This window comes from Vulpes lagopus, chromosome 11 (genome assembly GCF_018345385.1).
Source record: "Vulpes lagopus strain Blue_001 chromosome 11, ASM1834538v1, whole genome shotgun sequence".
NCBI classification, from domain to species: Eukaryota; Metazoa; Chordata; class Mammalia; order Carnivora; family Canidae; genus Vulpes; species Vulpes lagopus.
The window spans coordinates 62751384-62775576 of NC_054834.1; the positions used below are offsets into that span (position 1 = coordinate 62751384).

Genomic DNA, 24193 nt, shown 5'->3' on the forward strand with positions numbered 1-24193 from the left:
TTTGGTGGGGGCATATAGAGCAGAATATAAGAAAATACAGATCCAGGGGGCTCCTAAGTGGCTCAGTTGGTTGAGTGTCTGACTCTTGGTTTCAGCTCAGGTCATGATCTCTGTGGGTCCTGGGATCAAGCCCTGCATCCAGCTCTGTGCTCAGTGGGGAGTCTGCCTGAGGTTCTCTCCCTCTGCCCCCATGCCACTTGCATGTGTGTGTGCACATGCTCTTTCTCTCTATAATAAATAAATAAATCCTTTTTTAAAAAAAGAAAAGAAAGGATGCCTGGGGGGCTCAGTGGTTGAGCGGCTGCCTTTGGCTCAGGGCGTGATCCCGGGGTCCTGGGATCAAGTTACACATCGGGTTCCCTGCAGGGAGTCTGCTTCTCCCACTGCCAATGTCTCTGCCTCTGTGTGTCTCTCATGAATACATAAGTAAAATCTAAAAAAAAAAAAAAAATTTTTAATCTTAGAAAAAGAAAAAAATTGAGTTAAAGTCTAGTTTGGAAAGAAAGGAAGTAAGTCTGGCCAAATAAGCTACCTACTGAATTTCATTCAGACAACATGGGATCAATTAATAGCTGAGTGACCTTTGGATGGTTACTTAATCTTTCTGGGTTTTAGCTTCCTTATCTCACAAATGAGAGTAATACCTGGCTCTCAGCATGGTGGGGAGGGTCCAAAAAATTGGGAAAGTGTTGGGCCCCTGGGTCAGAATCCACTTTCCACCTCCTGACATTGCTTGTTCATATTTCAGGTGAGCATTGAGCATCGTCTTTAAGTCAGGATCTCCCCAGGGAGAAAGGAATCTTCCTGAATTTCGGAGGTGACTTGTCTTTCAGCAACCCCTCACATACAAGTCAATCCAGACAGGGAACTTGGCATCTCTCCAGTGGCCTGCAATGGACTTTTGCACATTGAAAGGGAAGGGTGTGCAGAGCTCCCCTGGCCATCAGGCCCGTTGTGAAGTGGTGAGCTCTCTGTGCCCAGACAGCTACAAGTCGTCTGAGTGACTCTTGTTTCATTCGCAGGCTTGGCTGGGGAGACTGAGCTGCAAGGAAGGCCTCTGCCCTGAGACCTGCTGTCCTGAGGTTTGGCCCCAGGGACCGTCTGCGCACAAGGAGCCCGGCCTGCCACAGTCTGAGAGCAGGAAACAGGAATAGGAGGTGAACCCAGGGCAGGGGCTAAGCCAGGAACACCCCTCATGTCTTCTTTCTGCCCCTCTGAGAAGTCCGACTCAATCAACAGAGCGTGCAACTTTTGACCTTGGTGTTTTGAGTTTGAGCCCCATGTTCGGTGTAGAGATTACTAAAAAATAATTATAATAATAAAACTTAAAAAAATACTTAAAAAATAAAATCTATCTTCCTATTTGTCCCATTAAGCTGTAGATTTTGAAGGTAGGATGTAGGGTCATCTTCACACTTCCACTGCTTAGCATAGTGCCTGACACATCCGAGGTACTCAGGGAACAAATAAATGGGATATTTAATAAAAGTGGGGATTTTAAGACAGAAGGGCAGAGAGATAGAAGAGGGCAGGCGCTGAACTTCAGTCAGACACATGCTTTCACATCCCAGTTCTGCGTTTCCTAACTGCGTGACTTTGAGCCAGACTTCCCCTTTCCGAGTTTTCCATGGGACGCTGCAGTGGGGATTCAAGGTCTGCGAGGCTCCCAGCACGCTGCCCAGGGAAGTTCCCAACAAAGTCCTTGACTGCTATTACTGTCAGAGTTGCAGACAAGGAACACGGGGACCGTGATAAATGCAGGGCATGGGGCGCCTGGGGGGTTCAGTCGTTTAGGTGTTGGACTCCTGGTTTTGGTTTAGGTCATGATCTCAGGGTTGTGAGATCGAGCCCCCAGTCAGGCTCCATGCTGGACATGGAGCTTCCTTAGGATTCTCTCCCTCTCCTCCTGCTGCCCCTCCCCTCTCCTCCACCTCGCAGGTAGCGCCCCCCCCCCCATGATGACCTCATCTGTAACTTTGTAGTGCCTTTCCACTCTAATTCTAGGTCCAGCCAGGTGATGTGCTCTGGCCGATGGGATGATGATATAAATTCAGGGCAGCCCGGGTGGCTCAGCAATTTAGAGCCACCTTCAGCCCAGGGTGAGATCCTGGAGATGCGGGATCAAGTCCCAACTCAGGCTCCCTGCATGGAGCCTGCTTCTCCCCCTGCCTGTATCTCTGTCTCTCTCTATATATGTCTCTCATGCATAAATAAATAAAATCTTAAAAATAAAATAAAATAAACTTGATGCAAGCCAAGGTGTGGAAAAGACTATTCCTTCCTGAGGCCTTTCCCAGAACTCTGCCATTGCAGGGTAGTGTGCTAGAAGGGTGCAGGAGAGACACAGAGGAGAGACACGGTGTCCTCCAGTTGAGGCCAATATAGATCAGTTGTCCCCTGACTATTACAGGTGCATGAGCAAACTCAGGGAAGATCAGCCAGGTGAAACCAGGTTAGCAAGACCACTCAGCCAATCCTGAGACTTCCACGAAATAACACAGGGTTGCTATGTTAAGCCACTGAGTTTGGAGTGACTTGTTACACAGCAATACTAGCTGACACAGGAGCCATGGTAGCCCTTGTATAAAATTGAAAGGTAAATACAAGGGGTGCCTGGGTGGCTCAGATGGTTAAGTGCCTTCAGCTCAGATCATCATCCCAGGGTCCTGGGAGCAAGTCCTATATTGGGCTCCCTGCTCAGCCAGGAGTCTTTCTCTCCCTCTGCTCCTCCTTCCTGCTCATGTTCTCTCTCTCTCTCTCTCATTTTCTCTCTCAAATAAATAAAATTAAAAAAAAAACAAAACACAAAACACCAACAACAAAGGTAAATATGAGAAGAAGTCATGGTCTGTCAAGTTTTATTTGTAGAGGCTGGTTAACTTGAACCAGAGAAAGCTATAAAAAGTGCTTTGGGGAGCAACAGGGAAGGATGATAGAGGAAGGGCCTTCCCCAGACCCCAAGGGAGCCCTTCACATGGACAGCAGGGGACAGCCTGGGGCAGAGGTGGCTGGGGGCGAGTCCAGGCAGGTGGTAGCAGGGCTTGCGTGGTACGGCTTGCATTAGCCTGGTAGCCTACGGGTCTCAGACCAGGGGGTCGTACACCCGCCCCATGAAGACAGGGAACCTGTGCTGCTGGTCCCAGAGCAGGAAGAGAAAGGGCTGCTGCACTTCAAAGATGACCAAGTTGCGGGCCACAGAAACCGCTGACGCTGCGGCCGCCTCCACCCCGGACTCCGTCAGCTCCAGCATGGTCTGGTGCTGCATCGCAGAAACCTGAAGATCTATGTCTTCGGTCAGCCCGCACAGGTTGAGGTCATAAAGAAAGTCAAAGAATTCTAGTGCATAACCAGAGAAAAAAACAGTGAGTCGAAGGCCAGCAGGAGGGGCGCCTGACTAATGGCTCAATCAGTAGAACACATGACTCTTGATCTCAGGGTTGTGAGCTAGAGCCCCACACTGGGTGGAGAGATTACAGGAAAGAAAGGAACAGAGGAAGGGGGAGGGAGGGAGGAAGATCAGCCGAAAGCCTCAGTTACTGGAGACATTTGTCCTAAATTTTCTGGGTTGGTCCCAAGTCCTACATTTCTCTTTGTCTTCCTCCCTTGCTTGTCACACCATCTATTGGGCCTTCTGGGACAGTTCACAGGATCCTCTATCAGTGGGCCCGTCTTCATTCCAATCACCACCTTCTCTGAGGAGGTTGAGAGGCCTTGCCCAATCCCCCCAAGGAACCCTGAAAAATGACATCCTTGTTTCCAAGGACCTTAGAGGGGAGGTAATACATCAGAAAGAGATCACATGTTACCAAATGAGGTCATATACAAGGGTGTGATGTCATATACTAGGAAACAAGTTCACCTATTAGAAGGTCAAGTTCTGTAACAGAAAGTGAAGTGATCTATCTGGACATGAGGTCAAAGATCAGGAAGTGAGGCCAACGGTTAGGTAATAGAGTCTCGGTTGCCTCTTCTACAGTCAGAAGCCTCCAGGCTCTATTATCCAGATGGTTCTTGCATAGTCCCATGGGGTGGCTGAGTGTTATGAAAGGTCCCTATGGAATAGGTGTCCATGACCCCCCTGGTCACCTGTCCCAGTATCTTTGTTGCAGTGACCCTGGTGGATAATCGAGTTGGAGACCTGGGTTGATGTTTTGGCTCACTTCTAACCAGCTCAAGGGACCCTGGGTAAGTCAGGTAAACTATGAATTTCCATTTCCTCACTGAACCAATGGGATAATAGCATATGGCCCTCTAACTCACAGGACTGAGGAACAGACTGAGTCCAACTCTAGAGTACAACGCACATTTTAAGGACATCCCCAGGGGGTGTGGGAGGGTCAGTTGGTTGAGCATCTGCCTTTGGCTCAGGTCATGATCTTCAGGGTCCTGGGATGTAGCCCTGCATCGGGCTCCCTGCTCAGTGGGAAGTCTGCTTCTTCTTCTCCCTCTGCCCATCCCTCATTCTCTGTCTCTTTCTCAAATAAATAAAATCTTAAAAGAAAAAAAAAATAACAAAAAAAAAAAAAAAAAGAAAAGAAAAAAGAAAAGGCCCTCCCCCTTACTCCCCACCCAATGGGCTAGGAGCAATCCTGAGCAGCCAGGGCTTACTTAGTTTCTCCATGACTGTCAGCATGTCCTGGTTGCTCTTCACTTTGATGCGGGGCAGCGTCAGGAGAGTGGGCTGGAACTTGGTCATCTCCAGTTTCTTCATGATGGCCTTGAAGACAATGGGGCTGAGAGCCTGCTCCAGGTCTTCGAGATAGTGTTTCGTGCTCTGGGGCACCATGATCACCAAGCTCAGATTGTGAGAGAGCTGCAGCTGCCCTACCTGCAGAACAAGAGATGCACCTTACCCGTCTTCCTACCCCAACTCTCCTGGATCCCACACCCTACATCCCAAGGCTCATCTTCAGGCTGCTGCCATAGTGCGTGCAATTGCCACAAGCAGCAGCTGGACCTAGGCTCCCAAGCTTTGTGACAAAATGGCGATGCCAACTGGGTGAACAGTGCTGGTCTAACTCTGTGCTAGTGACAGGCAGAGGAATGAGTATAGCTTTCTGGTCACACAGGCTGAGGACTACAACTTGACTCTATTGCTGACTAGCCATGTAATATAGACAAGTGATGTGATCTGAGCCCTGCTCCCTTCTCTTCCAGTGTGCAGTGCATAAAGAACGTAACGTGTATAATATACCACCAGAGTTATCAGATGTGTCCTTTTAAAGACTTTTAAAATATTTTAATTTGGGGGGCACCTGGGTGGCTCAGTCAGTTAAGCCTCTGCCTTTTGCTCAGGTCATGATCTAAGGGTCCTGTGATGGAGCCCTGAGTGGGGTTCTCTGCTCATTGGGGAGTCTGTCTCTGCCTCTGCTCCTCCCGCTGCTTGTGCATTCAGGCGCACACTCTCTCTCAAGTAATCTTGAGTAAACTCTCAAGTAATCTCCACACCCAATGTGGGGTTCAAACCCACAATACCAAGATCAAGAGTTGCATGCTCTACTGACCAATCCAGCCAGGTGCCCGGGTCCTTTTAAAGATTTTTGATGAAAAAAAAAAAAAGACTTTTGATGGCTCTTTACTGATTACAAGATTAAGTATAAGTCTTAGCATGGCATTTGAGGCTGTAGACAAACTGATCCTAGCCTCCCTTTCAGGCCTGCCACTAAAAGGACTTCCAATCGGCAGTCAGACAATAGTATGACACAAGTACAGGACCCATGCATTTAATATAAAGGGGTTCTCCACCCAGAGTGAATTTGCCCCCAGTGGACACTTGACAGTGTCTAGAGACATTCTGGTTGTCACAACTAGAGGAGAGGGGACTCACAGGGCTGCTGGTATCTAGTGGATAGAAGATAGGGATGATGCTAAACCCTACATCATGCCCAGGATAGTCCCCCTGACAAAGAGTTATCCAACCCCTAACTAACGGTAGAGAAACCATAGTGTAATAGGATGTAAGAGACTATCATCAAAATGGCACCACAGTTAGAATTGGGACAGGGATAAGAAGAAACTAGATTGCAAAATTCAACTGGGCAAAAAAGAGATTAATGGAAATCAATCATTGTTGGAATATAAAATAATTGCCCTGAAGAAAATGGTTGTAAACCAGTATTAACTGAAGAACATGAACAAAGAAAGGGTCTCTGTTGGCATAGGCACTGAATAGGGCAGACTCAGGGGGCAGGGTGTACCCTTCAGGTCCTGTGTACAGACCCTGAATCTCTGACCAAAGTATTACCATGCGGTGGTCTTGACTTTTCTTTTCTTTTCTTTTTTTAAGATCTTATTCATTCATTAGAGAGAGAGACAGAGACAGCATGAGCAGGGGGGAGGGGCAGAGGGAGAAGCAGACCCCCACTAAGCTGGGAGCCCAACGTGGGGCTCAATCCCCAGACCTGGAGATCATGACCTGAGCCGAAGGCTGATGCTTAACCATCTAAGCCACTCAGGCGCCCCGGTCTTGACTTTTCAAACCAGTAACCCTCCTATGCCGGAGTTGGTAAATCTAACCTCCTTAGCTGGGTAAGTGCTCTTAAGTCCCAGAAAGATTTAGAAATTAAATGTGGATATGACAAAGTAAACCAACTCCACAGTATTAACATTTGGGTAAATTGAGGGTAATCTGTGCGTCCATTATTCAAAATAGTGCTTGCAATTTTTAAGAGAGTCAGACATACTAGTTTTAGGCTTTGAAGTCAAGAAGTGTAGGATAATTAAATGTGAGAAGGATATTGAGGTGTTGGTGGAAAGCTGATTTGCGCTTCAAATTTAATTTTTATTTCACAGGGGGCTTTCAGTGCTTGGAAGATACAGCCAAACAGGGTTGTAACTCAGCCTTGACGGGTAGCTGACATGCTTGAAAAGAAAATCAAGTATATCAAATTTACACATGCCATTCTGGTTCTGTTAGCCATGAGTGGTTAACTACGTTAGATAGGCAGAGATGGGTGGGTGGAAAGGTGCACAAATAGTCAAGAATGGTCAGAGGTAGCCTCTTCTGTGAAGCTTTCCTGGCCATCCAGAAGTGGGTTGTACCCTTTACCACCCTCCAATGAATTCACTCATCTATTCAGCAAACATATAATGAGCACTTATTATATGTGGCATTGTTCTAGGCCTGGGGACAGGAAACAGGGCAGGTAAGGTTTCTGTTCCCAAGGAGAGAGACAATATTTCAGAGAGACAAATAATATTGTAATAAAATTAGCAAATGAACCACCTAATTTCAGATAGTGACAGGTACCCTGGATATAATAAACCAGGGCAATGTTTCAGGATGAGGAGGCAGTTCCTTTAAGAAGAGGGAAGTTCTTGCCATTAAGGTGAACTTTGAACTGATAGCTAGACATGCAGAAGGAATAAGTTATGTGAAAATTTGAGTGAAAAAGGGTCAAAGCGGAGGGAAAAGTTAGGGAAAGTTCCCAAGGTGGAAACAAGCCTGGCACTAAGTCACCTGGTATTCTCTCATTGTATTCTATTTCATAAATCTGTGTCTTGCTGTCCTAACAAGGCAGAAATAGCTGGAAATAATTAGAATCTTCTGGGCTCCATATATAATCTTCCCTCCTTCCCCATCCATTGAAATTCTACTGTTCAATTTTTGCAAAGGGATGTAAGCTGTTTAACACATGCACACCTGTGCACCTACCCCACCTACGCACACGTTTATACCTACCTGGACATGTGTACACCTACATATGCATGCTCTACACAGGCACACATGTACACACAGGACTTACTAAGTCACCAGGAGGTTGTCTCACCACCAGGCTGACGGGAAAGAGATACCTATGAACAGACTCACGTTTTGCCATTCGATGCAGTAGAGACGAAGAAACTTTAGGATCCCGCTTCCCAGCCTAAAATAAACAATGCCTGCCTCGGCCAAGCTACAGAGGGGAAAAGCAGAAAAGACAGGGTAGAAATACAGATGGAAGGAGTGGAAATGATGAATTCACAAGGGTCCGCCCCATATTGATGGGACCATAGCAGAAAAGACATCGGGACCCACCAGAGCCTCAGAAACAAGAATGGGAAGGACCGAGAACATACCTTGGCCTTCAAAGTTGAGTCAGTGAAATGGGCCACAGGGTATTTCTTGCTGTTCATCATGAACGCTTTTATCACAGAGGATTTGAGGTAAAAGGGCTCCAGAGAGGTTCTTTTTGGATCAAATGTTGTCTTCCACTTGGCTAGAGGGATGAGGAAGGAGGGTTACTCTAACACAGGCAGGAGAGGATGAAGAGGAGTTAAAGCCCAGTTGGAGAGGGTGGGACGGGCACAATGGGATCCAGCTGTGGAACCTGGGGCTGCATGGGCTTCGAGGCCAGGAAGAGAGAAAGGACACGGGATGGAAAGACCCCTGGGTCCAGGGCTCCCTTACCACTCAGGTAGACAGCATTGAGGAGGACAAGGCGGGTGTCCGAGGGCAGACTTTCCAGCAGTTCTGTGATCTTGTGGTTGGTCTTCTCTGCCACCCAGGTGTTGATCAGCTCCACGTTGACATCGCTGTCATTTCCCAGGACTCTGGGGCTGCTGCCATACAGGTTCTGAGAGGCATTCACAAAGGTGTCCCTTATGGGCAGGTCTGGAGGATGGGGGGCAGGTGGAGAGAGGGAGGCATCAGTCCCCGAACATCCTCTCCCTTCTAGGGAGGCTTCGGGAGGAAGCATGTTTCCTACTGCTTTGGGCTTGCTGGGGCAAGCATAGCAGGTTGGAGACAGGGCCCAGCCCACTCCTCTTACAGATATGGCAGTTGAGGCCCCTAGGAGGACGCCTGCTAGGCCCTGGCTACCTCTCCTTGCCATGCACCTGTGGCTTGGCGAAATAACTAACTTCCATTTGCCAGGGTTTTCCCTTGGTTCTTCCCTTAATTCAGCAGGGAGCCCACTCTGCTTCTCGGCTTCGGCTTCGGTGGAAGTTCATGGCAAGACTTCCTGGCTTTTGTTCTCCAAAGGTCAAGTCCACTAAAGAAAACAGTGTTTGAAAGAGAAAATTTTCTCCTGGATTAAATAGATAATATTGATTGCAGTTGTATTTTCTACCAATCTAGCAAGACTGACGATTAAGTTGATGGATAGCAAATAAGTACACATAGTGTTTCCTGAACACCTTCAACAAAGATTTTTCTCATCTTTAAAAAAGAGGGTATTGGGATCCCTGGGTGGCGCAGCGGTTTGGCGCCTGCCTTTGGCCCAGGGCGCGATCCTGGAGACCCGGGATCGAATCCCACATCAGGCTCCCGGTGCATGGAGCCTGCTTCTCCCTCCGCCTGTGTCTCTGCCTCTCTCTCTCTCTCTCTCTCTGTGACTATCATAAATAAATAAAAAATTTAAAAAAAAAACAAACAAAAAAGAGGGTATTTCTTTCTTTTCTTTTTTTTTTTTTTAAGAGAATGGGTTGATAGGTGAGTTTCCTTTGTTTCTTCTTCTTCTTCTTCCCTGTATTTTCTGTTTTCTACAATGAATGAATATTGTTTTTATAGATTTAAAAAAAATGGGAAAATTTATTTTCCCTTTAAAGGAAGGGGGCTGGGATCCCTGGGTTGTTCAGTGGTTTGGCACCTGCCATCGGCCTAGGGCGTGATCCTGGGGTCCCAGGATCGAGTCCCGCATCGGGCTCCCTGCATGGAGCCTGCTTCTCCCTCTGCCTGTGTTTCTGCCTCTCTCTGTGTGTCTCTCATGAATAAATAAATAAATAAATAAATCTTAAAAAAAAAATAAAGGAAGGGGGCAGACTAGATCTGTCACTCTCAAGGCTTTTTAAGGACCTGAACTATCCTGAAACAGTCACATGTGAAGCCCACAATTAAAAGGGCTCTGGTTGGGGTACCTGGGTGACTCAGTGGTTGAGCATCTGCCTTCAGCTCAGGTTGTGATCCCGGAGTCCAAGGATTGGGTCCTGCACTGGGTTCCCCACAGGGAGCCTGCTTCTACCTGTGCCTCTGTCTCTGTCTCTCTCTGTGTCTCTCATGAATAAATAAATAAAATCTTTAAAGAAATAAAATAAAATGATTCTTGTTGAGGCTGGGTGAGGGCTCAGAGGCCAGCTGGCTCCATTTGCTTCCCAGAGGAGTGGGAACCCCATATCCCACTCAACCTCCCTGATCCCTCGCCACTCCCACCATGACTCCTGAAGCAGCTCAGCAGAAACCCAGGTCTCTGGGGAAGAAAATTTGAAAATTATGGTATCATGTCATTTTGGAAGCTTATTCATCTTATTACATATTCAATAATGCAACATTTGTAAATGACCACAAATTCATAGAACACAAAAGTACAAAAAACTAGATGTCTCAAGACTCCCCTGGCCCAGATGAACATTGTTTCTCTTGAGCTCTCTGGTACTGTCTATGAATAAATGCAGAAGGACATTCTTATTCTAACCAGAGCTAATGAATGGAAATGACTTGCCCAAGGTCTCACTAGGAGACCCATTGCCCAAGGTCTCACTAGGAGGCCCATTGCCCAAGGTCTCACCAGGAGGCCCATTGCCAAAGGTCTCACTAGGAGACCCATTGCCCAAGGTCTCACCAGAAGACCCATCCAGCTCCTGAAGCCAAAGGACATTCCTGCTGAGGCCCTTACCTACTCTGCAGCCCATCCCTAACCTATAGCTCTAACATTCCCTCTGTCCTCTTTGCCCAGGGTCGGGTCCGCCCCAGAACTCTCTCAGAATGCTGCTGGGCAGCTGCTGCTCTTTCTCGGGGCACTCACCTGGGCTGTGGAAGATCTGAGAGACTGATGTGAAGCCTTTGGATGTGAAGGCCTTCAGGGCCTGGTGGACACAGGCAAAGTCCTCGGGGTAGGAGAGGAGGTTCTCCAGGTTTCTCTTGGTGTTCTCCCCAGCCCCTGCAACAAAGGGCAGAAATAGGGAAAAACTGTAGGATCGAGATGGGGGGCCTGCCATTCAGGACTAGGATTGAGGGACCAGGCTGGAATTCGGGAGGTCGTTTCCTGCTATGGAGGGGATCACAAATCAACAGAGCAGGGATGACTGCTTCTGAAGACCATCCATAGGTCAGAATGAAAGGGGTGGGGGAATTAGGAATCATCACAGTTAGGCTTTTCCAGGGCTTTGAATCTTCTTCTCCACTTTCTACCTAATTTTAACCCCACACGGCACTGAAAGCCCAGTCCAATCACTGCCTATTGCACATGAATGATGATTTGGCTGGTTTGGGTATATGAAGGTTTAACCTTTTAGGCAGGACACTAGCTCACTTTTAAAAGTAGAAATCAGAGGATCACAAAGAGGAGAGATGTTCAATACCCTTTTCATTATTCATTATTAAATATTTATTGTACACATATTCCCTGCAGTAAGAGATAAAATGTATGGAGCACTTACTGGGTTCCAGGCATCACATACTGGCTCCCATATTAGCTCACTGAATCTCCACAATAATCCTTTCACATCAGGGTCATTACTCTCCCTACTCACAGATGAGGAAACTGAAGTTTAAGGGATTAAGCAATCTGGTGCCTGGGTGACTCGGTCTGGGTCTGTTAAGTAGGCATCTGCCTTGGGCTCAGGTCATGATCATGGGGTCCTGGGATCGAGTCCCACATCCAGCTCCCCTGCCCCACGGGGAGTCTGTTTCTCCCTCTCCCTCTGCCTCTGCCTGCCACTCCTTCTGCTTGTGCACTCTCCCTCCCTCTCTCTCTCTCTCTCTTTCAAGGAAATAAATAAAATCTTATATAAAAAAAGAGAGAGACAGATTAAGTGATCCACTCTACTCAAGACCACAGATTTAGGCAGAAAAGGGAGAGAAGACTCAAGCCATAGATTCTGGGCAATAGGGATCCTGGATTCAATCCCAGGATTGAATCCACGTCGGGCTCCCGGTGCATGGAGCCTGCTTCTCCCTCTGCCTGTGTCTCTGCCTCTCTCTCTCTCTGTGTGACTATCATAGATTAAAAAAAAAAAAAAAAGATTCTGGGCAATAAAGAAATCTGCCAAAGCCAATCAACTGAAATGTGTCTCCCAGCGGACATCTGGCAGTTTTGGTTATCCTAACTGGGAAGTGTACATAGCTGTATACCCCATGGGACTTAACATCTCTCGGGAAGGCAAGGGACTAACGTGTTTTGACCTCCCTCTAAGCCAGCCACCAAGCTCTCTGCTTTCTTTTTTAAAGTAAGTACAACTATCTCCATTTCTCATGTGAGGACTCAGGCAGAGGAGTTGAGTAACCTGCCAAGGTCACACAGCCAGTAAACAGGATTAGCATGATTCTACTCTATGTCTATCGCTCATGGTTTCATTTTCCTTGTTGCCTTACCCTGAGACATGGCTGGGGACTGAGAACCTGTTTTATATATTCCTGCTTAGTCCATGGGGTTTTATAAGCAATAGTGTGTATTAAATCACTGTTAAATGAAGGAATAAATGAATGCTCACCCTCTCCCTAAACGTAACCCAGTTTTATAGCCTTTCCCCAAGGCACGGCTTTGCAGCCAGATGGGTTGGGGACTCTTACAGGAGGGTCCAACATACAACTTGGAGAGGACTTAGGTTCTTACCAAGCAGGACCTGGGTCAGAAGGCTGGCAATGCTGAATGGAGAAAAGGCCATGTTGGTCTCCACCTTCTTCACCGCTGAGAAGGCATGGTAGAGCTTCAGAGAGAAGGCTATCAAGGCCTCACTCAACTCGGACTCTGCCCAGTGACTCTCCACGTCAGAGCAGGAAGTGGCAGGCCCTGGGCAGAATGGCTCAGTAGTGGGCTGGGTGGGTTGAACAGTGGAACCGATGAAAGGCTGAGTAGTGGGTTCAAGAGTGGTATTGGCTGTTATGATGGTTGAGCTGATATTCAACAAGGTGGAAGAGTCCACGGTGTGTTGAGTGGATACATTCTTGGTGATCGCTCCCTCCGAGATGTGTCCTTCGCTTCCCCCTTGCCAGCTCTCTGCCATGGAGTTGGGGCTAGTAACATTCAGATCTGAGGAGGCTCTAACCTGTGGTTCAAGAACCTGAGTTTCACTTTTCCTACTATGAGGCACAGCTCCCCCCTCAAACACTCACAGCAGGAAGGGAAGGTGGGGATGTGGAAGATGTCCAAAGAATGATTCCTGGGAAAGCCTGGTGGGCAAGAGGCCTGCCTTGGAGCTGCCACCACTACGTCCTCCAGAGGAGGGGCAGTGCAGGAGCTGGTGGTGGTGGAGACAGGATAGTCTCCACAGAGGAAAGGAGCTAGGACTCTGTTATCTCTGAGGAATTGATCCCATAAGGGAAGCTGTTTCCAAAACTTTGGAGCTGAGGGTCAATGGCCGTTTATCCATGTTCTTGCAATTTCTTTAAGTATCTGCCTGTCTTGGTTCACCTGCCAGGCCAGTACAGAGATATTCGAGCTTGTGACCTCTGTGTGAGAAGTGGCTTTTCCATCAGCGTTCCAAAAGAAAGGAAGGAAGGGAGCAAGGAAGGAAGGAAGAAAGGAGAGAAAGAGGAAATAAAGGAAGGGGGGGAGGAAGGAAAGAAGGGAGGGAGGAAGAAATAGTACAGACCAGTGGCTCTCAGTCAGAGACCACTTTAATCCCTGGGGATTTTGGCAATGTCTGGAGACATTTTTGGTTATCATAGGGCAGGGAAAGGGATTGGGGAATAGGGTGGAGATGGTACTGGCATTCAATGGGTAGGAACCAGGATACTGCAAAATATTCTACAATGTCCCGGCTAGCCCCTCACAACGAATTAGCGAGCCCCAAATGTCTTGGTTTCTGGGTTGAGAAAGCTCATATTATCCCATGTCAGTGATAAAAGAAACTGATGCTGAGATATTCAGGAACTGGCCCAGGGCCTCACTGAAGCTGGTGACTCGACTCGTGATTCTAGATCCCCTGCTCAACCCCGCAGAGCCCCTGACTGCCTAGGGCACCCCCGATGCCACCTCTACACACTCTGTGACACGCCAAAGCAGGCGCCCACCTTCCCGAGCCTCCCATGCGGCTGGCACCCGCGGCTGCGACGGGCCCCACCCGGACCCAGGGGTGTCTGCTGCCTCTCCTGGCGGTGGGGCAGGAGCAGCCCAGGCAGGTCCTGTGTCTCCAGCACCCCCCACCTCCCAGCTCAGCCACGAAAACTCCTTGTCTTTGCAGAACACAAAGTACTGCCCATCTCCGGCCCTCTCTAGCCTTCCACCCTACAAACCGGCACCCGCTCAAGGCCACCCCAACGGGCGGGCAGCGGGCCGGGAGGAGAACCCCGCTCGCCCGCGCCTCGCTCTCTCCGGACCCCGGGGCCAGGACCACACTTGCTGGTGCCAAGAGGAGCTCTCCTCGTTCGGCAGGCCCAGAACGGTTCATCTTCAGCTGCTCGCCCCCTCGAAGGGGCCACTCACCCCAGCCAGCAGCAGCAGCAGCAGCGACAGGGTCAGCGGGGTCAGCCTGGAGGCCATCTGGGCGGTGGCGTCAGCCCGGACCTGCGGAGACAGCCAGCGCTGCAGTGGGTGCGGACCCCGGCGCCCCCGCCCACCACCCCGGGCCCCCCTCCCCCCGCCCGCCACCCGGGCCCCCCTCCCCCTCCCCCCGCCCCCCACCCCGGGCCCGCCCCCATTCCGTTCCAGCCCGCGGTCCCCCGGCGCGAATTCCCGCCCCCCCGCCCCCAGCCACCTACCCTCAGGCTCCTCCCCCTGTTTTGTTTTCCCCAAACCGCTTCCCTTTCCCGGCACCGGCTGCCCTTCCTTCCCCCTCCCAGCCCAGTCCATCCATCTGTTCCCCCGGAGGGTCCTGCTCCAGCCTAACGAGGCCGCCGCGAGGCAGGGGGAGCAGGGGACGGCCAGGGGGGGCTGCGCACCGCAGCTCAGGCGACACCCCGGGGAGGGGGCACGGGCGGGGGGGCGCTGAAGTCTACAGTGCGAGCTAGCCAGTGGAGACGTCAGAGATAAAGAGGGGGCAGGAAACGGGGGAGGGAAAGAAGGAGCTGGAGACACCCCACTCCCCAAACCCCCGCCCCCACCCCCATCACCAAACCTGCTCCAAACTCCTGGTCCCTGGGCAGCTCCAGCGCAGACTGAGTGCAGTCCCACAAGGTCAGGGAGGTGGGGTGCGGGGGGGTCGGTCTTGGCTATTGGCTGGCCCAGGACACTGCCCAGTTACAAATTAAGGATGATTGATCGCTGGTGTGAGTTCCCGTAAACCGGGATGGGACGGACCACTCGGTGGGGCTCTGGGCGCCGGGCCAGAATTCTGCCCCAAGCCCCTTGGGGGCCAGGGGTGGGGAAGCTTGGTCCTGATAAAAGCCGCAGAGACCCAAACTGTGCTCCAGGGTTGACAAGCAACCAGCTTTTTGGGAATCACTCAGCTCATCTCATCCTCAAAGTGACTCTTTGGAAACAGGTCCCATTGTGCCCATTTGAGAGTTAAAATACCCGAGCCTTAGAGCAGTTAAAAGTCTGGCTGGTGATCACCCTCACTTGGAAAACAGCTGGACTCTGAACGAAATCCCCTGAAGTCCTACCGGCCACCTGCTGTCTTCTGTGCTGTGTGGGTGTTCTGCTTCTCCTGTTGGAGACCTGGAACCAGTGGTTCTTCCCTTGTAAAGCAGACAAGGAATTTGAGGCACCCAGCCCAGCAAGCATTACATAAAAAACTAACAGTTGGGGCAGATGCCTTGTGGGGTGTGGAGGGGGATAGTCGCTGGAACCCAGCAGACGTGGCTTCCAGGCCTGCCTCGCTGGATGGGTGACCCTAATTGTTTCCCCCTTTAGCACCTAACTCTCTTTTCAGGTTTGTTGCCAGATAAAATACAGGAAGCCCAGTTAAATTTGAATTTCCGATAAACGACAACAAAAAAATTCTTTGGAAGGATGTCGCATGTAATACTGGAACACACTATAAAAATTTTTTGGTCATTTATCTGAAATTCAAAATTAACTGGGCATTCTGTATCTTCTCTGCTAAATCTGGCTACCCTGCCTCCTTTGCAAAATGAGGAGGTCTCTGATGACTTAATATAGCTCTGAAGTTCTATGCCCATCTCACTACTGGACCTGTCCTGTTTGGACAGTCAGGAAAGTTGGCTGCTACCTTCAGAACTATCTTAAGGGACTGACCAAGAACAGAGTGGGAGGGATCCCTGGGTGGCGCAGCGGTTTAGCGCCTGCCTTTGGCCCAGGGCGCGATCCTGGAGACCGGGGATCGAATCCCACGTCAGGCTCCCGGTGCATGGAGCCTGCTTATGTCTCTGCCTCTCTCTCTTTCTCACTGTGTGCCTATCATAAATAAATAAAATTAAATTAAAAGGGATCCCTGGGTGGTACAGCGGTTTGGCGCCTGCCTTTGGCCCAGGGCGCGATCCTGGAGACCTGGGATCGAATCCCACGTCGGGCTCCCGGTGCATGGAGCCTGCTTCTCCCTCTGCCTGTGTCTCTGCCTCTCTCTCTCTCTCTCTCTGTGACTATCATAAATAAATAAAAATTAAAAAAAAATCTTTAAAAAATAAATTATCTGATGTTATCTTTAAAAAAAATTAAATTAAAAAAAAAAAGAACAGAGTGGGAGAAAATTTGTGCATCTCCTTGGGGGTCATTGGAAAAGATCCATAGAGACTCTGCACCCGTTTTGCAAGGGCTTTCCAAGTGCTCCATTCCTCACGCACTTGGAAACCTTCTGAGTCTTGGGAAAGCTCCTTCCCCACAGGGGCATACACAATGCCACTTCCCCATCCCCAGGCCTAAGCCGGGGCCCTGGAAGGCACACTGAGCTTGAGGCTTCTGGGAAATGGGTCAGTCAAACAAAAAGAAGGTGGTGGAAGGCAATCTCATTCATCCTGGTTAATTCTCATGACAACTATGAAATGGGTGCTAATATAAATATCCTCTTAAAAAAATAGAGAGATTTAAAGAAATTAACTGATATACCCGACACCACATAGCAAGTCAGTGACAAGCCAGGATGTGGATCAAGCTACAAATCCTGTATGAACCCCCCCTAAATGACTGGTAGACACCATAGGCTAACTGGAAGCAGCTACCAGAGAGAACATCCTGTGCCCAGCGGCAGGAGTATGGTGGTCTGTGGACCAGTCTCATGGTGGACAAGGCCCAATAGAGAGGTTTGCCCAGCCTGTGGGTCTACCTCCTTCAGCCACCTTAGCTCTTTGGCCACTCTGGACGTTTAGAGGGTGTCTCTTTCTGCTTTGTGGAGACTTTCCTGTCTGATGAAGCTGGTACTGAAGCTCTCCCCTGGCTGTGGACATTAGCATTTTTCCCCAACACGAATGGCCTGAGGTTGACTTAATTATGAGGTTTGCAGAATTTCTCACTAGTATGCATGTTCAGATAGTCAATCGATTTAGGATTATGAATTAAGTCCTTCCCTCAACCCTGGGGGCAGGTCTAGGGTTTCTCTGTCACGAGAACCTTCTTTTCTAGTGGAGACCTCTTTCCCCATGTGAGATGTATCCATGGCTTCCACCACTGTGGGTTTCCTGGACGAGGTCCAAGTTCTCATTAAAGTTTTCTCTACTGAGAACATTCTATCAGGCTTTGAGCCTTTTTCATCAGGTTGGTCCTCAGGTAGCACAAGTACAAGTTCCTGTGTGGGTGAACTCCTTCTCAAGATCTATACACCTGTAGTTTCTCCTCTGAAGGAAAGTGACCCAAAACTTGGAAATAGGGCAGAAGAATCAGGGTCGTTTTATTCTCAGAATGTAGAGAATTATTCGAGGGACAATTTACTCCGTTCTCCCATATACAGCTAGTACCACTCTAGATGCAGAGAAAAGTGAATTGATTACGTATAGAGAATGCGCTGGGCATTAGGGCTCCAGCCTGTCTTCACAACATTGGCTGAGAAATACTATTGGAGGGGGATAAGATTTGCTTTGACTTCTTATTTACTACGGATCAGGGCCCAGAGTCTGTAATGTCAGATGCTGACCTGCCAAAATGGATAAGATGCAAATGTTTTCTGTGTGGCATTGATGAAAGTAAAATAGAAACATTTGGAAGAGCAATAACGATAACCCCAAAGGTTGTGGTCTTCTTGCATTGTAAGGCAGTAGCCAGTTCTATTGCTAACTTAGCCATGTTCTTGCAGAATTCTCTTTTTCACTGGGCACGTGCACACACACACATACACAGTTTCTTGCATCCTTTTTTTTTTTTTTTAAGACTTATTTATTTGAGAGATGGAGAGAAGGAGTGGGGGGTGGGCAGAGGAAGAGGGAGAAGCAGACTTCCCTCTGAGAAAGGAGATCACGACCTGAGCTGAACACAGACACTCAACTGACTGAGCCACTCAGCCACCTGACTGGTGCCTGTTGCATCCTTCTTTGAACCACCTTTGTCATCCTGACGCTAGTTTCTTTAATATTCTTACTGTATATTTGTCTGAGAATGATGTTTCTACCATTTTGAAATCTGTGTGGTGGCTTTCCCTTTTGTGGGGTTATTGATGCTTTATAAGTAAAGATGGACCATTGACTGACCCTTGTCTCATATTTCCTACAAATACAGTTCTCTCTGGGGGAAGGCACAGGGTGGCAGCCATGAGTGAAAGGGGGGGTCCCTACTGTAGGTGCACCCCTCCTCATATCTTCCCTTTCTCAGTTGGCCCCACATTGGCTCTTTCCTGCTTACCATTCCAACAACTCAGCCACCCTGGGAACCCACGAGCGAGTCTTCATTCACAGGACCCTTCTTCCAGGGATCCCTGGGTGGCGCAGCGGTTTGGCGCCTGCCTTTGGCCCAGGGCGCGATCCTGGAGACCCAGGATCGAATCCCACATCGGGCTCCCGGTGCATGGAGCCTGCTTCTCCCTCTGCCTGTGTCTCTGCCTCTCTCTCTCTCTCTGTGACTATCATAAATTAAAAAAAAAAAAAAAAAAAAAAAAAGGACCCTTCTTCCAAAGACCCCCTTCTCATTATTAGCACTCCTGGGGACACCTGGGGGGCTCAGTGGGTTAAGCATCCAATTCTTTTTTTTTTTTCCAAAGATTTAATTTATTTATTCATGAGAGAGACACACACACACACACAGAGAGAGAGAGAGGCAGAGACACAGGCAGAGGGAGAAGCAGGCCCCCATGCAGGGAACCTGACGTGGGACTCGATCCCAGGTCTCCAGGATCACACCCTGGGCTGAAGGCGGCACTAAACCGCTGAGCCACCGGAGCTGCTCTAAGCATCCAACTCTTGATCTCAGCTCAGGTCATGATCTCAGGGTTGTGAGACTGAGCCCCAGGTAGGGTCCTACACTAATAGTGCAGCGTCTGCTTAAGATTCTCTTTCCCTTCCCCCATGCCCCTCCCTACCACACTCTCTCTCCCTCAAATAAATAAATAAATAAATCTTTAAAAAATAAATAAACAAGACAAAATGAAAAGTTCTTCCAGATACAACCACTGGTAACAGTTCCAAGTGTATTATTCCAGACTCTACTCTCTAAAAATTTTATATATAAGATTATAAATATATATATACACATATATATATTTATCCCACATGCATCATGATTACTTCTCCATAATTTCTTTTCTTACTCAGTTAAGTATCATGGACTTTGTTCCATGTCATTACAGGCAGCTTTACCTATTCTTCCTAACGGCTGCACGGTACTTCATGTATGGACGTATCACACAGTATTTTTGGGACAAATGGGTCGATTCCCAAACCCCCACTGACTGCATGCTAGTTCTAGAAAGCTCTCTTGCCTGCCCACTTTTACACTTGTTAGCAGCTTAACTAGTAGTCTCTCTGCCACATTTCTGTCTCTAACCTTTGACTCCAGCTCTCTGTTGCCACCTCTTGGGATAGAACACCAACTTTTGGATCATTTGCTCAGCTGTGAATTTGGTCCCCTTCCAGATCGTGATTTCTCATTTTGACCTGCTGCTTCTGTTTCCATGCACTGCCCGATGCCTCCCCAGTCCCAGGGGAGCCGTCTAGCCTTACCCATCCCTCATTCACCTGTGTCTGACAGGGCACAGGGAGCCAACATCCTCGCCCTGCCTAAGTTGGACATGGAGCCCATATGGTCACTTACCCAATTAAAAACTATTTGGGGAGGGGGTGGTGCCTGGGTGGCTCAGTCAGTTGAGTATATGACTCTTGATCTCAGGGTTGTCAGTTCAAGTCCCACACTGGATATAAAACTTACTTAAAAATAAATGGAGGGATATTGGTAGGTAAGTAGAGAGATAGGTTAAAAACTGTTCTTGGCTTCAGCCTCTATAATGCAATTGCCCTTGGCCTACGAGATATCAAGCCATATAAATATCTCATCATCCAGGGGTGCCTGGGTGGCTCAGTCAGCTAAGTACTGATTCTTGATTTCAGCTCTGGTCATGATTTCCGGGCTGTGCAATCAAGCCTGGAGCCCCGAGTTGGGCTGTGCACTAAATGGGGAGCCTGCTTCTCTCTCTCTCTCTCTCTCTCTCTCTCTCCTTCTCCCTTTGCCTCTCCCCCTGCTTATGCTCTCTCTCTCTCAAATAATCTCTTTAAAAACCTCATCATCCAGGGATCCCTGGGTGGCGCAGCGGTTTGGCGCCTGCCTTTGGCCCAGGGCGCGATCCTGGAGACCGGGGATCGAATCCCACATCAGGCTCCCAGTGCATGGAGCCTGCTTCTCCCTCTGCCTGTGTCTCTGCCTCTCTCTCTCTCTCTGTGACTATCATAAATAAATAAAAATTTAAAAAAAAAAAAAAAAAAAAAAAAAACCTCATCATCCAAATATGTATCTGTCACAAATGGTCATTTTTTTCAGATAGAAGAGTGGCTATACCTTTTCCCTAGCATCATGTGTGACGAGACCCAGCAGTGCAGGCAGGGGGAGGCGCATGTGCCTCTGAGTTACACAAACTTGGATTTAAATCCCTCTGTTCAGGGCACCCCGGGTGGCTCAGCGGTTTAGCGCCCCCTTCAGCCCAGGGCATGATCCTGGAGACCCGGGATGGAGCTCCACATCAGGCTCCCTGCATGGAGCCTGCTTCTCCTTCTGCCTGTGTCTCTGCCTCTCTCTATATATATCTCTCATGAATAGATAAATAAAATCTTCAAAAAAAAATCCCTCTGTTCTACTTACTAACTATCCAAGGGGCCTTAACCTCTGGGAGGAGTCATAGTTCCAAATCTGACATGGGGGTTGTACTGTCTCTCCCACAGGGTCATTTTGAGGATGAAGTAAGATAGGTTTGAAAAGCATCTAAAAGGTGTTTGAGAATGACAGTTGTGGTGAGATGCTTACTAACAGCTTTAGAAGGGTGATGGCTGATTTCTTGGAATGTCCAGAAAAAGCACCATTTTTCCTTTCCATTAGAATGGTCATAAGCTGGCTGTTGATGAACACAATTGTACATAAAGGGCAGGTTTGCTTCTTGAACAGAGTGTGCCTGTAAGGCCCTAGACTTTTGTTTTCATCTTCTGATGTGATGCCTAAGAATCTGCCATGGCTGCCTCTGGTCCTTGTAACGTTAAAAAAAAAAAAACAACTTAAAAAAAAAAAAACAACTTATAATGAGAGATAATTCATAATGAAAATTACATAAAATAAATATACAATTTAACAAAAGATAATAATAAAGTTTGTATCTATGTGCCCACCACCCAGGTCAAGAAACAGAATGTGGCTGGTGGGCCAGAAGCATCCTGTTCTCCTCATCACAACTCTATTCCCTACATGAAGCTGTGACTCAAATGAGACGGTAACCAGCTCCTTACTTCTCTTTATTTTATTTCATATTTTTAAAGATTTTTTTTGAGGGGATGCCTGGGTAGTTCAGCAGCTGAGTGTCTGCCTTCGACTTGGCATGATCCCAGTCTGGGGATGGAGTCCCACATTGGGCTCCCTACGAGGAGCCTGCTTCTCCCTCTATGTCTCTGCCTCTCTCTCTCTCTCTCTCTCTCTCTGTGTGTGTGTGTGTCTCTCATGAATAAATAAAATCTTTTAAAAAAGAAAGATTTTTTTTTTTTAAGTAGGCTCTATGCCTAGTGTGGAGCCTAACACAGGGCTTGAACTCATGACCCTGAGATTAATAGTAAAAAAAAAAAAAAATAGATGCTTAATTGACTGAGCCACTCAGGTACCCCTAAAGATTTTTCTTTAAAGATTTATTTATTTGAGAGAGACAGAGCAAGAGCAGGGGAAGGAGCAGAGGGAGAGAATATCCAAGTAGACTCCCCCTGAGTGTGAAGCCAGACACAAGGCTCAATCTTACCACCTATGAGATCAGAACCTGAGCCAAAACCAAAAGTCAGATGCTTAACTGACTAAGCCACTTGAGTGCCCCAAAGATTTTTAATTTTGTTTTTATTATTTATTTTTTAAAAAATATTTTTAAAAGATTTTATTTATTTATTTATGAGAGACAGAGAGAAAGGTAGAGACACAGGCAGAGGGAGAAGCAGGCTCCACTCAGGGAACCTGATGTGGGACTCGATCCCGGGACTCCAGGATCATGCCCTGAGCCAAAGGCAGACGCTCAACCACTGAGCCACTCAGATGTCCCCCAAAAGATTTTTTTCAAATAGGCCCCACACTGAACACAGGGCCTAAACTTATGACCCTGAGATCAAGAGAGTTCTATGGTCCACCAACAGAGCCAGACAGGCACCCCAAAGATTTTATGTTATTTTATTTTTAAATGATATTACCTGTAAGTAATCTCTATACCCAGTATGGGGCTTGAACTCATAACCTGGAGATCAAGACTTCCACACTCCATTGCCTATGCCAGGCCAGGCATCCCTCATTTTTCTTTTCTTGATTACCAATGAGATTGAGCACTTTGTCAGACTTATTGTCCACTTGAGACTTTTTCTTTGATGAAATACTTTGGGGCATAAAGTAATGGGCTCTTCGGGACGCCTGGGTGGCTCAGTGGTTGAGCATCTGCCTTCGGCTCAGGTCATGATCCCAGGGTCCTGGAATTCAATTCCACATCAGGTTCCCTGCATGGAGCGTGCTTCTCCCTCTACCTGTGTCTCTATGTCTCTCATGAATAAATAAAATCTAAAAAAAAAACAAAAAACAACCTGATTAGCTGTTCATCCAAGTTCTTTCCTCTCCTGGCTGTATAGGTAGACCACATTTCCCGGCTTCCCTTGCAGGCATAGGAGCCACGTGGTGGGGATCAAGCTCATGGAATGCAAGTGGAAGTGACACAAGACAGTTCCAGGCCTGGCCTTGAAAAAGCTCCCACCATGAAAGTCTCTTTTCTCCCTCCTCTGTTGGCTGGATGCTCATGTCTAGGATGACTTTGTGGAGCAGAACCTCCTCTGATCAGGAACATTAATTTTGGACTTTACCTGAGTAAGAAATAAAGTTCCACAATTGTGATCCTTGGCTGCTCTTAGAGTTCATCCATTCTAATATTTGCCCATTTTTTAAATTAAGCCTTTTCTTTTGATTTAGGAGCTCTTTTTGGATGCAAGCCTTCTGTCAGTTATATATGCTGTAAATTCATTCTAGCCCATGCTACACCTTTTCATTCTATCAATACTATGTTTTATTTTTTTTTTAATTTTTTTTTTTAATTTTTTTTAAATTTTTTATTTATTTATGATAGTCACAGAGAGAGAGAGAGAGGCAGAGACACAGGCGGAGGGAGAAGCAGGCTCCATGCACCGGGAGCCCGATGTGGGATTCGATCCTGGGTCTCCAGGATCGCGCCCTGGGCCAAAGGCAGGCGCCAAACCGCTGCGCCACCCAGGGATCCCAATACTATGTTTTAAAGAATGAAAATTCTTCATTGCAATATGATAAATTTATCACTCTTTTCCTTTATGATTAGTGCGATTTTGCATTTGTTCATAAAACTTTTCCCTCTATGGTTAAAAATGTATTCTCTGGTTTTGTTATCTAAACTTTTAAAATATTTTTAAATTTATTTTTATTTTTTAAATATTTATTTATTTATTCATGAGAGACACAGAGAAAGAGAGAGAGAGGCAGAGACACAGGCAGAGGGAGAAGCAGGCTCCATGCAGGGAGCCCAATGTGGGACTCGATCCCGGGTCTCCAGGATCATGCCCTGGGCCAAAGGCAGGCGCTAAACCACTGAGCCACCCAGGCTGCCTGAACATACAACTCTTGATCTCTTGTGGGTTACTTGGAAATGAACTCAGTACAAGCTCTTCACCCAGTTAGAGGCCATTTGGGATTCCCATCTGTCGGTCCCTAACAATTCCATCTTTCCCATCCCTCTCCATCCTTCATCTAAGTGAGTGAAAGGAAAAAGATTACCCTGGACA

General features: G+C 47.9%; 1 protein-coding gene across 1 annotated transcript; it reads right to left on the bottom strand.

Moving 5' to 3' along the window:
• Positions 1–2841: 2841 nt before the first annotated feature.
• Positions 2842–15094, bottom strand: SERPING1 (serpin family G member 1). Its single transcript, XM_041722021.1, has 8 exons — positions 14974–15094; positions 14343–14423; positions 12531–12963; positions 10722–10856; positions 8390–8593; positions 8059–8198; positions 4609–4828; positions 2842–3336 (listed from the first exon to the last, which is right to left on the bottom strand). Exons 2-8 carry the CDS (start codon positions 14397–14399, stop codon positions 3083–3085), a joined length of 1443 nt encoding a protein of 480 aa, XP_041577955.1. The 5' UTR covers positions 14400–14423; positions 14974–15094; the 3' UTR covers positions 2842–3082.
• Between the last annotated feature and the right edge of the window lie 9099 nt (positions 15095–24193).

Excerpts from the sequence above, each read along its gene's own strand:
- SERPING1 (XM_041722021.1), bottom strand. The coding sequence starts at position 14,399 with ATGGCCTCCAGGCTGACCCCGCTGACCCTGTCGCTGCTGCTGCTGCTG. Across the intron at positions 8,199-8,389 it reads CAATGCTGTCTACCTGAGTG|CCAAGTGGAAGACAACATTT; the intron begins GTAAGGGAGCCC and ends TCATCCCTCTAG. Across the intron at positions 4,829-8,058 it reads ACTCAACTTTGAAGGCCAAG|GTAGGGCAGCTGCAGCTCTC; the intron begins GTATGTTCTCGG and ends CTTGTTCTGCAG.